The sequence below is a fragment of the Otolemur garnettii genome, unplaced genomic scaffold, assembly GCF_000181295.1.
Source record: "Otolemur garnettii isolate 467f Iridium unplaced genomic scaffold, OtoGar3 scaffold00055, whole genome shotgun sequence".
Taxonomy (NCBI): Eukaryota; Metazoa; Chordata; class Mammalia; order Primates; family Galagidae; genus Otolemur; species Otolemur garnettii.
Genome location: NW_003852450.1, coordinates 1,866,724 through 1,880,302, shown reverse-complemented (window position 1 = coordinate 1,880,302; position 13,579 = coordinate 1,866,724). Strand labels below are relative to the sequence as shown.

The 13,579-nt window shown below is 37.3% G+C and overlaps 1 protein-coding gene across 5 annotated transcripts in view; it reads left to right on the top strand.

Moving 5' to 3' along the window:
* Positions 1-210: 210 nt before the first annotated feature.
* CD55 (CD55 molecule (Cromer blood group)) overlaps positions 211-13,579 on the top strand; it is a 30,601-nt gene continuing 17,232 nt past the window's right edge. For all 5 annotated transcript variants that reach the window (XR_002774007.1, XM_012806694.2, XM_012806695.2 and 2 more), the window contains exons 1-7: positions 211-456; positions 1,263-1,448; positions 3,268-3,459; positions 4,139-4,238; positions 5,591-5,676; positions 10,024-10,215; positions 13,060-13,155. Coding sequence is in view for 4 of the 5 variants with exons in the window: in XM_012806694.2 (XP_012662148.1) it covers positions 363-456; positions 1,263-1,448; positions 3,268-3,459; positions 4,139-4,238; positions 5,591-5,676; positions 10,024-10,215; positions 13,060-13,155 (946 nt within the window). In the remaining variant the exon portion in view is untranslated. The remainder of the gene's footprint in view (positions 457-1,262; positions 1,449-3,267; positions 3,460-4,138; positions 4,239-5,590; positions 5,677-10,023; positions 10,216-13,059; positions 13,156-13,579) is intronic.

Here is a 13,579-nt window from a genome sequence, read left to right as displayed (position 1 = left end):
AAGCTGATATATTTATAATTCATGTCCAGCCGGCGGCTTATCGCTGGTTCCACTGAGCAGTGGAAAGAAAAGGTTACTGCGTCCCGTCCCTGAAAGGGCTCCCACCGTCCCGGAACTGGTTTGGTGAGGCTCAGTTCCCCCGGGGCGGGTGACGCAAGAGCCCCGCCCAGCACCTTTGACCTCAACAAACCCATAATTGCCCCACCCTTTTGGTAACTCTGAGTCCGGCTCAGACACAGTTCAGCTGCCTTCGAGGACCTACTCTGCGCTGGCTTCTGTTCTTAACGCTCGTCTCTCCAGCTGGCTTCCCCTCACTGCAGCCTCGGCGGAGTCCGGGAGCCGGGTCCCTGTCCCCGCCCACCATGAGTGTCGCGCGGCCGGGCGCCCCGGCAGTGCTGCAGGTCCTCGGCGGTCTGCACCTGCTCCTGCTCCTGCTGTGGTCACCAGCTGCACAGGGTGAGTGGGGGCCCGCCCGGGTACCCAGCCCGGCCGGTTCAGACCTTTGTGTGTGGGGGGTGGGGGTGGGATGGGGGTGCGGAGGGCGAGCAGGTGGGTCTCCGTGACTATGCAAAGGGGACAGGGACCTGGCAAATAAGGAAAGTGAACATCGGTAATTGTTCCGGTAACCTTTAAGGCTCAGGACTCCTACTTCCTTAAGCTCCAGGGCTAACCGGCATGTGGGGGATCTTGTTGTGCCGGACCCCAACTGGCAAGCGTGATTTTAGGCATAGGGGTGGAGGCTTGAGGAAGCACTGGCTTGAGTTGCCCAGCAGCCCAACCTGGGAAAAGAAAAAGAGAAGGCTCACAGAGAGTGAATTCCCGACACTCCCAATAAGCTGGACCAAAGGGTGGACGGCCAAATACCTGATCACTCCTGCCTCTCAGCATTAGAGTCCAGTCGTGTGGCTCACACAGCCTACAAACTTGCATGTCACCTCCTTCGGGTACAGCGTTCCGAGAGGGGGAATGTCTTAGCTGTCTAGGAGCAGTATCTACATGGACACTGGATACATTCTAAACCACCTTTTCTTATTTTTAAATAACGAAAGGGGAACGGTTCATTTACTTTCGGTTTATTTTAGTCTTCAATTAATTGACAAGACATGAAGCCTAGCAAGTTCTTGGTGTATGTCAGCACCACACTGGGTGGAAATACCACATATTTATCAAAAGCCCTGTTTCCGTTATTCTTAAGTCTGGGAAGCAATATGGCTGTGATTTAAAAAAACGTATTTCCTTCAGTTTTCCTTTTTGCTCCCTAGGTGACTGCCCGCCTCCTCCAGAAATGCCTAATGCCCACCCAGACTTGAAAGGTCTTACAAGTTTCCCTCAGAATACCACTATCATATACCTCTGTAATGACGGCTTTGTAAAAATTCCTGGCGTGCAAGACTCGGTGGTGTGCCTTGACAATAATCAGTGGTCACAGGTTTCAGAATTCTGTAATCGTAAGTTCTTCATTTCTGTTTAGAGAAGTTATTGGAATGGAATGGAATGTATCTTAAATTTATTTTTATATCTCTTTTACTATCTCTAGTAATTGATAGTTTTCTAGCATTATTAAACTCCAGGGAATACCATGTTGGCCCATCACACTCCTGTTAATTGAAGGCGTTGCTTTCCTGAGTAGGTCCTCCTTCTTCACTAAGAGGTTTTTTTCTTCCTAACACTGTACCTCTTGAACAGAGAAGGAAAACAAAAGGTACTGTTCAGAGAGTAAATTATTGAGGAGCATATTTGGCATTTACCTTGAGACATGTAACATAGGTGGTCTGTTTTCTTAAATTTCATTTCATAAATTAGGTCTTACCAGATCCAACTCTATGGGGGATTTTTAAAAGCCCTTAATATTTACTTCAAAATCTATTAGAATAATTATACGTATTTATGAAGTACCTGAGATATTTTGACACATACATGCAATGTGTAATGATCAGGGTAATTAGGCTATGCGTCACCTCAAATATTTCTTATTTCTTTGTGTTGAGAATATCCCCAATCTTCTAACTACTTTGAAATACATGTATAAATCAAAAAAAAAAAAAAAAAAGAACAAGAGGTGAAGTGAAGAGTTGTTTTAGGTCCAACAGAGTAACAGTGTTCAATATTAAGATAGCCAATAGAAATAAGACAAATGAAGGTGTCTTGGTTTGGGTAAATATACATTAAGTCATCTACACTTTTGGGCCCTTGGTTCAGTAAAATAAAAGCATTATCTCAGAGGAAAACTTTCTATTATGTACACAGTCCTAAATTAGCTCTGAGATATACAGTAAAGATAAAGATAAGACTTGATACCTGCCTTTGAATAGCTTAAAAGCTCTAGTAAATATAGAAACTGCTATAATACTTTTCTTACAAATGCCATGTATGAAATAGGCTTTAGTTTTTTACCTATCCATAGTAGAGACAGTACAGACATATCATGTTTTAGAGTTGATAACTTTTCCTCATGTATTTTTTTTATCAAATCCTCCAAACAACCTCATGAGGTACATAGGGACTCTTATCCCCATTTAGCTGTTGAGAAAACAGCCCCCCCACCTCCCCCGAGGTCAGATTGCTTCCTCAAGATCAGAAGCTCTTATGCCAAAGAACCAAGGCTCAAACTTGGGCCTTTCAACTATAAAGCCAGTGCCCCTTTCACTATACCATGCATTTCTAGATTCACATTTGCCTGGCTGTTTACAGTTTTTGTTTTTTTTTTTCCTGTTTGCAGTTTTTAAATACTGTGTATATACAGTTGACTCATCTGATCCTTGTCCCCATGGCTTGTTGTGGGAATTAAATGAGTTTGTGTGTAAAATATTTATGTATTCAATAAAATTAGCTATTATTATTGCTGTTATTGCTGCTGTGCTGAACATTAGCCTAGGGATCTGGAAATATCCATTCTCATTTATCCCTGTGCCAGATGGTGCCATGTAATTTCTTAGGGCATGGTAAGGGAACTAGCATTTACTGAATGCCAGAACTATCCAGGCAACTTAAATGGGTTATGTTTTTTGAAAAGTGGGGATGGTAACATCTGTTTACCAAATATTCTACCTAGACGCTGGTAATTAGAAAATAAAGTATACATGTGAATACATCTAATACATTGCAAATACCATAGTGATGTTAAATATAGGTAAATACCAAATATGTGCAAATAAGTAAAGAAAAGGGGGTGAGTTAAGATCCAGATCATTCTAGATAATTAAACATAGATTATAAAACAAAAAGTGATACTACTTTTTGTGTTATTGCTTTTGTTAATACCTTTAGGTAGCTGTGCTATGCCACCCCGGCTACCATATGGAGTTGTCAGATCAAAATATAGGATAGTGACTTATTTTCCAGTCGGGACCACTGTGGACTATGACTGCCGTATGGGCTACAGAAGGGTCTTTGGTGTATCACCAAAAATAACTTGCCTTCCGAGTTTAGAGTGGTCGGTACCAGAACAATTTTGTGAAAGTAAGTATAATTTTTTTTTATAGTATAAGTTTTAAAAGTATTCCCTGTGTTGGAAATGTCCTCCTGCCTCTCAAATAAGTATTTCCAATGATTTGATATTTGGAGGAAATAATATCTCTTCATTTGTTTATGCTAGTACTCTATGTGTATCTGTCTGTGTGTGTGTGTATATGCATATCCATATACACATGTATATGTGTGTGTATATATATACATATTCTTTATAATAATTGTTAAAAGAACCATGATTACCAATTTATTTTAAATTACACAAATCATGTACGTGGTAGGAATACTTAATTTATTCATAAATTTCACATGTAATTTGTTTGCAGTTACCCAAAATGAAATAAATATGTGCTCTAAATATGTTTTTTGTTTTGAAACTTACAAAGGTAGAAATGAAGAAGTCTAAACATAAGAAATGTCAATGGTTCAGATGATGAATTTGCATTTGTGTGCCTAGCTTTTTAAATTGTTTGCGTCTTTACTAAAGTGTATTTGACAAATAAAAGTAGTATTATTTAAGGTCTACAAAATGATGTTTGACTTACATATACATTGTGAAATGATTACCATAATCAAACTAATCAACATATCCACTGTGTCAGATAGTTAACTTTCTGTGTGTGTGAACACACAAATAATCTAATGAAAAAAAATTTGTATTCTTTTCTAGAAAAACCATGTCCGAATCCTGGAGACTTAGTAAATGGTCATATCAATATAACAACTGATATATTATTTGGTGCAACCATTTACTTCGTATGTGACACAGGGTAAGTTTTGGCATACTAACACTCTATATTTAAGAAATGAGAAAACAAATTGGAACTTAAGATGCAGATTGTTAGTTTCATGACTGGTATTTACAAGCTGGTAGCAGCTAAAACAGGCGTCTTCAAACTACGGCCCGCGGGCCACATGCAGCCCACCTAGGACATTTATCTGGCCAGCCAGGTGTTTTTGCCGCCGCTGCCTGTCTTGCTTAGCAGCCAACTCGTCCCAGGGCCCGCAGTCGGCCCTCCAGTGGTCTGAGGGACAGTGAACTGGCCCTCTGTTTAAAAAGTTTGAGGACCCCTGAGCTAAAACAACCTCTCTTCTCAGAGATCCTTTGTCATGAACTCATCGGTTAAATTTAGTAAAATGGGGCAAGAAAGGAAGATTTCTGAGATCACCAAATTCTTTAAATTCTTAGATTTCAATACGTATGTGTTTCAGTATCACAGTTTACACATAAAGACAGGAATTTGAGATGTTGATCATACTTGCAAAAATAATCCTTCAAGTCCTAAATATTGAATTTGCTTATGGATTTTTCTATATGGAAACAAACTTACAAAATATAGTCGGCCAAAGACATTTATTCCTAGTATGAAAATGGTCTAAAACGTAAGTTCTTTTATAAGTTCTCTATGCAGAGGAAAGGAGCTCACGGAGTACCATCACTGTCTCAGACACTGTTGAAAGTTTACATTTATTTTCTTATTTCATATATAAAAATTGAATTATGCTAGTCTACTCTGTGTGTGTGTCCCTATTCTTTTTAAAATAAAAATATCACTTGTCTCCTACACCAAATGTAGATGTCAGTTGGGTTATTAACATAAAATCTGTGGCCAGTTAATAGTGGCTAATGCCTGTAATTCTAAGGTTTGGGGAGGCCAAGGTGGGAGGGTCACTTGTCAATAGTTCAATACTGTTGAACTATTGTGTGTAGCAAGACTGTCTCTACACAGTCTCTACACAGAAAAAAAAGTATCTGGGAAGTACTCTGAATCCTTTAAATATAAGTACATTCTATTACTATTCTGTAAAACCTGTATTAATCCTTTAGAACTCAGAAATATAAAATATCCAATCATCTATATCATTTAATAATGTTTTAAAACACTTTTTTATTTTTTAACATACCCCCCATGCACAGAAAAAATGTTCTACATGTCATGCTTTTTTACCGTTTGGTTGTCACCTTTTTAAACTTTTAATGGCTGTGTAGAGACTTATATCAGCTATTGTTTTGTCTCCATCTACTGCTACAGTAAATATTTTAAGATAATATTCTGGACAATTTGAGGAAAGTCAAACATGTGAATGGAACACAGTCTTTTTTCTGCCCTGACTGCTTTAGGTACAACCTAGTTGGTGCATCATCTAGTCTCTGTATTCTAACAGGCAATAATGTTGAGTGGAGTAACCCACTTCCAGTTTGTAGAGGTAAGACTGTTTAAAAATCTAAGCATTCAGGTTCTGGGGCTGAATAATCAATATTAAATTACTTTCTGTTAATTAAGAATTATGGACAGTGTGTATGTGTAGTACCCTCACCTTTCAACGTGTGAGGGACCTATTCTAGCTGTGGAGATAAACCATTACGCTTTTTGAGCCCCAATATCCTTAACCTTAGAATGAAAATTAAAAACAAACTTAGGTTTGTATTGTGCTTTGTTATTTATTATCTAACCATTCTTTCCGAAGTCAGATACTTTACATAGGGCATTCCCACCCACAATTTTAGGGTGGAAAATACTACGAGTCAGAGAGTCAATATCACTTGACTCCATATACTAGAACAATATGGCAATAGAAAGTGTTTAACCTAGGTATCTTACTTCAAAGTCATCATTTTTGTAAGACCCAGTGTTATCTACATGCCTCTTCTTAGGACTGTAATTATTAGCTGAGATAATGATCTAGAAGTGTTTTAAGTATCATTTTTTTATTAAAGAAATAAGGTTTCTGCACTTGAGAATCTTAACTTCTCAAAGAAAGATAGTACACAAAAATAATGACATAAATGGTATGTCCAGTCAAATTTACAACCATTAGAGACTCCTTTCTCCTGAAAATTAAGAGTAAAAACCATGCAAGATTTTTTAATGTAGGTTTATTTCTTTCATCCTGTTTTTCCTTATACTCAACTTACCTTTCCGCAAATGACTTCTGAAAACCCTATTGTTGAAATTATTCCTAAGTTCAAGTTTATTGTGTTACTAGGAGTAGGAAACTAGAGGTAATGTAATTGATCAATAATCTATTGATTGACACTGTATAGTAGGCGACATGTGGGGTCAACTGATAGGAAGGTTGACGCTTTGCTATCAAGGAGCCTACTCCTACCGCACCCACCATGTGTCCCACCCTTCTAGATCTTCTACTTTTCCTTTTTTCTTATTAGGCTTGTTTTTAAATTGTCATCATTGCTACCCATCACCACCATTCCTATTTCTACTATCCAGTAAGACAGTATATGTGATAATAAATTAAAGATGGAGAGCAAGGAAGAGCTAGACCATATATGTGTGTGTATGTGTGTGTTCACTCCCCCTGCCTTCTCCTCCAGCCTCTTATGGAGCTGATCTCATGGCTTTTACACCACAGGTGTACCACTGCTCTCGTCTCGCGAGCTCACTCATACTGTTTAGGAGAGCTAAATCCTTCCCCATGTCCTTTTCACCAAGGCATTCCATACACACATACACACACACACACACACACACTTTTTTTTCCCCCAGGCAATGTGTCACAAAGTCCAGATAAGCACTGTCCCATCTGAGCCCAGCAGCAGCAACTCCTATCATGAGTTTCATAGGAATGTGGATACCAATACATATTCTAGCATAAAAGAACTTTGGCACTGCAAATCCACTGTGCCCACGTGTAGGCCACAGTTCTACTCCCTGTTTGGTGTCTTGAACTCCACAGTGAACATCCTGAGGTTCATATTTTTCTCCTAGAATGTTCTATCCATCTCTCTAATTCAGTAATCACTGACATCTGTATTCTGCAAAAAAGAGTCCTTTTTCTTAAGCAACCCAAGTGTCTTAACTATTTTAGAAAGGCCTCCTTTTAGGATCTAATTTTGCTTTTTCCTTAACTTTTTTGTTTTGACCATACCAAAAAGATGGGGTGAGAAGTACATTATTAATGAACTGCTTTACCTAAAGTATGCAGCCTTAGCCTATAAAACACATAAAGTTGTATTGATGTCCATGTGTGAATATGAATTTGAATATATAGATATGAAGATGGAAGGAACAATGGACACATTTAAGAATTGTCCTTAGTTATACATCAAAAGAAGTGGTATTTGTTTCCCTCTGAGTGAAGCCTTAGTATCAGAAGAACCCATTTGCTTATCTCTTTGCCAGTGTTTTCTTTTTCAAAATTAATTTCAGTTGACTGCTGATACCTGCTGGCCTGGAATCAATTCTTGCTATACATGTATAAGGAGTTTCATCACTCTCTTTGTTTTAACTCTCTATATCTCATCACTGATTCATTTTGCTTTACCTACTCAGTATATTTTTCAAACCTATGTTTTACCCATGCAGACTATTGCACTGAAGGCCACTCCTACCTTTTCAGGACTCAGAGGCTATAATTTAAGTGGGGGTCCCTGGCATAAGACCCATCCTCTCTCAAATATTTCTCCTTCTTTCCACACTGTGAGGGTTCTCTGGTACACATAAATAGACAACTTACCTACATACCCAAGTCATATCCTCCATTTCGCCATGATCCTTACCCCAACTCCATTGATCTTTTGGTTAGAAGTGAGTTATATAAACAGTACAGATCACCCTGAAGAATGTGGACCAAGGGAACAGTCCTCTTAGGCACTGGAAAGGGTATTAACACAGGGAATTCTGGGCACTGGCTGTGGAACATATTCTAGAATGGAAGAAGGAGTAGTACAATGAGCTGTCACTGAGCATATCCTCTCAGCCCTACAGATATTCCACCAAACAAGGGCCAGAGCATAGCCCTTGTGCTGGGACAGGAATCTTAGTTGCATGTGTTCAAGAGTGATACTGAGGCAGTGGCTTCCTGCCTCTATTCTTACACTCTGTTAATATTTCATTCATAATTTACCCAAACTAATCTATCTGAAAAACAGATAGGACTTGTCTCTTTCCTTCTTAAGCTTATTAGTATCTCCCATCACTTACAAAGTCCAAATTCATCAGTATAGTGTGTAAGAAAGTCACGGTCTACTTCTCCACACTCAGTGTCTTACTCTCATGTTTTATGCTTTATCCATACAAACTGCTTATCATTTCCCATGCACCTCATGCTTCTTTATCCCTTACATCATTTCTTATGTTGCTGCCTGGAATATTTTTCAGCCCCTTCTTTATTTGACTATATTTTCCTCATTAAGAGTCAGTTCTAGTCCTTCAGGAAGATCTCCAGGCTGGCTACTTCTGTGATAATGCTCACATTTTGTATTGAAATTCTCTTTGGGTGTAGCACCTGTAGCTCAGCGGCTAGGGCACCAACCACATACACTGGAGCTGGCGGTTTTGAACCCAGCCCTGGGCTTCCAAATGACAATTACAATGTACAACAACAATAAAAATAGCCAGGCATCGTGGTGGGTGCCTGTAGTGCCAGCTACTTGGGAGGCTAAGGCAAGAGAATCACTTAAGCCCAAGAGTTTAAGGTTGCTGTGAGCTGTGACACCACAGCACTCTACCGAGGATAACATAATGTGACTCTGTCTCAAAAAAAAAAAAAAAAAACCCCAAGAAATTCTCTTTGAATATTTTTCCCCACTAGATTTTAAGATAGAAACTATATTTTGCTCAGTTTTATATTTGCATTTATAAAATAATGCCTGGTAGGTTTCAGGTGCTCAGAAATGTTGAACTGATGGTATCCCTGCATACTCTTAGTATAAACCAGAATAGCTCCTTATTTTAATCAAAGGCTTAAGAGTCATTCATAAATTTGCTTGTATTCTCTTGGTATTTAAATACGTTTGGTGTAATGTCATTTGACATACATGTGTGATTATTGCCTTCCTTCTTAGAAAAGAAAAAAATTACTTCATGCCTATAGAGTTGCTTTTATCTCAGGGCAGCTGCCAGGCAGAGGCCTCTTTTGTACTGTGTAACTAGGGCAACTCTTCTTGTGTTTATTTTGCAAATTCAGCTGCTCAGTAAGATTTATTTTGAATAACAATTTCTTTGAGTCAATATGTGGTCAAAAATGTTATTCTAGAAGTCAAAATGTAGTCATGACATTTAAGATCTTTGCTCTATCCAAAATCTGCATGCATTTCTCAAGCATGCTGCTTCAATTCCCAACTCCTTTCATTTGTCATTATTTCCCCTGAGAATGAAGAGCAATGCTCTCTTTTATGTTTGTTCTTAAAAGAATGATACATCTTAGATTTAAACTCAAGTTTAAAATCATTTCCTCCCTAAAGTCTTCTCTGACAGGTCTACTTTCGCCTCTAAACGCCTATAGTATTTTCTTTTTATAGCACCATTTTGATATGTAACTATTGTAATTTTTGTTTTGCATGCATGTTCTAAATCTTATTTCTATGACTTGGTCTCCAGGTAAGTCTTCATGTTCTACAAGATTCGCATTCAAAGCTTGAAATATAGTACCAGTTGCTTAATAACCGTCTGTAAAACATTGCTTATTGATAATGCTGAATTGAGAAAAGTGGTAGATTTTGATTTTTTGAAATAAAATCATTAACATAGTCTTATTTATAAAAAATACTTTGCCAGTTTTATTTATTTAAAAGATGTTGGAATTTTTTTTAAGTAATTTATTGTCGAGACCCACCATCAATTGCCAATGGAAGAATAATTAGCGGAGAAAGCGGACAGTATACCTATAATCATGCTGTGGGGTATGCGTGTGATAAAGGCTTTACCCTGATTGGAGAAAGCACTATTTATTGTACTGCAAATGGTGAAGAAGGAGAATGGAGCAGCCTACCACCTCGATGTCAAGGTAATCATGTTGGGTCTACATATGGGCTGTACAGATTCTGTGAACTGCCTGAGAACTGAATGTAAAATGTTTCACATATGCATATTTGCATTTTTCTGCAGGGCACAGTTTTTCATCATACTCAAAGGGAAGGGGTCTGTGGCATTTATGTACACATATATGATGTATATACATATACAATAATCTCACTTTTAGCAAATTAGCTTACATTTGCTGTTTCATACCATGTTACTTTCAGTAAATTAATATAGATATGTCTTTGTTAATAAAAAGAGTGTGTGAGGTGATTTATTAAATTGTCAGAGAAATCTCATTGAGCTGAGGGCTCTAGTATAGTGTTCATACATAGTGTGACATCTGAAAAACTGTTGCCTGGCCACTGACAATTGAATTACATTTTCTGCCTCCAGAATATTTATTATTGACCATTCTCTCTTCTTCATCCTTCTAGACTTTTTTCCCCCAATGTCTCTTTATACCCAGTCTGTACTTTCAGAATCCTCAGAATTGCTTTTAAAAGAGATTTAAAAGATTAGTGAAGCTGGATTAAACATTGCATAGTACCAATAGGTGGCAAGTGTTTAAGGAGAATGCCAACATAATGTAAAAGAATAATACCATTTTATGATTATAACCGAAATTCTGTTAGCATGAATTTTTAAAACATTGCTTATTAATGAAAAATTAAAGGAAATTCTTCAAGTAGAATAAAAATAATACCAGGTAAAACATATGAAAATGCAAGAGGAAATGAAGAACACAAGGGTTCTTACAAGGGTAAATGAATACTGAGTTTACAAAACAATGCAGTGTCCTTGGGTTTGATTTATATAGAGTACAAATGTACTATATCAATAGAAAGGCCAGAAAGAGGTAAATTCAACTTAAAAGTTACAAGATTACAGTGGTACTGAAAAAGTGGTAAAAGTGAAAATTGCATAATTGACTTACAGTCAATACATATTCTCATCTCTAGAGTTGCCATAAAAGAATAGTATAACAATGCATAAATCACAAACTCATAGTAGAATCATAATAGATACTTAATCCAAAAAAGAATAAGAGAGAGAAGCAGAAAGAAACATAAAATAGATGGGTGGAGTAGAAAACTAATAATTGAGTGGTTGATATAAAACCCAATTATATCAGTAATTGCATTAAGTGTAATTTAACTAAGACCATCAGAATAGATTTAAAAAGAACGCCTATTTATGGTTTATAAGAGATGCAGTTTAATTATAAGAATATAGAATAAAGAATGGAGAAATATATCATGCATACATTACCCCCCAAAATAAACTGGTACAGTTTATATTGAGATCATTGTGTATTTTGAAACAAAACAGTTTATAATGATATGGAGCCAACTCAACAGGAGTATATCACAAGCTAAAATCTATATGCACTTGATAAAATAGCTTTAAGTATGTAGCAGAAATGAACACGAAATAAAAGTAGACAAATCTACTTTCACACTTTGAGAATTCACACCTATCTCAATAGTTAATAGGACAAGCAATTAAAATTCAGTAAGAATATAGATGATGTGAGCAACAATTAAGCAAATTTATGTAAAAGAGCATTCAGCCTCATGATGACAAATTCGACCATACTGTGGGCTCTAAATTGCAATGCATTGCAGAAGATTGAAGTTGTTTAGAGCATGCTTTTTGACCACAGTAGGATTAAACTAGACAGCAAGAAAAAGATAATTAAAAATAAACTTTATGGAAATTTAGACTCTATAGTAGTATATAAATTCTCTGGACCAAAAAATAAGAACTAACTTGGTAGAAGAAAGAATGTTATGAGAGCCTTAGAATGAAAATTCCATACAAAAATATCACCCTAAAAATAATATTTATCATTTTTTGAGTCCTTGCTAAGTTCTATGTTACTTGCTATACTTTGTAGCACCCTGTGAAACAGGCAAGGAAGCAGGAAGAACTGACATGGACCATCGGTTTGTGTATATAAGCAAGGGCATGATGTGTATGATGGGAGTAGTAGTAGTTCTGGATGATATAACTTGTTGTTTCGGGGACAGACACTGCATGAAGTAAGGTACCAAATTGTTTCCTTTAATTCTCATAGTAATGTTAATGCCATCTGGTCTCTTTTTATCCTCATTTTACAGATGAGAAAACTAAAGCTTAGAGGGATTAGAGAATCTGCCAAAGGTCACTATGATGTGGTGAAACTAGAATTCAGGACTACTTAATAATTGCCTTAATAGGGAGTTTGTGTAAGTGACCCAAAGACAATATGTTCTTATTGGAAGTTTGACATTAATAGTTATCTAACCTGAAATCTAAAGAGGAACTAAAATAATATATGTAAAGTTGGTAACCAGCACGAGTTATTTTTGTTCAGACTGACATATTACTTTAAAAAAGAAGTCAACAAGACAAGTTCTCAAACTCACTAACATGAGCAGTGGAACTGGGATTATCTTTTGGTCCAATGATTGCATCTTGTTCTCCAGTCTTGGCTTGAGTGAAGGAAGACAATTTTGAAGACAAAATAGAGACATAGCACAGAATAAGCTCACTTTCTCCCCCAACTTTGGTTTCCTTTTCTTACACAGACAGCAGCTTAAGGATCTCAGTATTACTTTGATACAAATCTGCTTCAGTCACCTACAGATAAAATTTATATCAAACTAAAAGCAATGTCACATTTTAGCTCCTTGGGAAATATGCAATAAGACTTGCTTTCTTAAAAATCATACCTAGGTGTTTGTTGGAAGAGAACGGCAATAACTATAGAGCAAGTAACAGCTAAGAAATCTTAAGTTGGACAATAGCATTCAGTTAATTTTTCCTTAACGTTTTTTCTCCATAGGAAAATCTCCACCTGGCAAAGGCCCAACACCAGGTCCTGTCCCTACAGTGAAAGAACCTCCTCAGACACCCACCAGAGAGACACCTGAGAACGCAGGTACAGAAGCCCTGTTAATTCTTCAAAAACGCAACATAGTAAATGATCCAGCTACAGGAGTCCCACCAACTCTTCAGAAACCCACCGCAGTAAATGTTCCAGTGACAGGAGTCTCATCAACTCCTCAGAAACCCACCGCAGTAAATGTTCTACATACAGAACTCTCATTAACTCCTCAGAAACCCACTATAGCAAATGTTCCAGCTGCAAAACTCTCACTGCCTCTTCAGAAACCCACCACAGCAAATGTTCCAGCTATAGAGCCTTCACTGACTCCTCAGAAACTCACCACAGTAAATGTTAAAGCTGAAAGAGTTTTACCAACTCTTCAGAAACCCACCGCAGTAAATATTAAAGCTACAGAACTCTCACTGGCTCCTCAGAAACTTAACACAGTAAATGTTAAAGCTACAGAACTCTCACT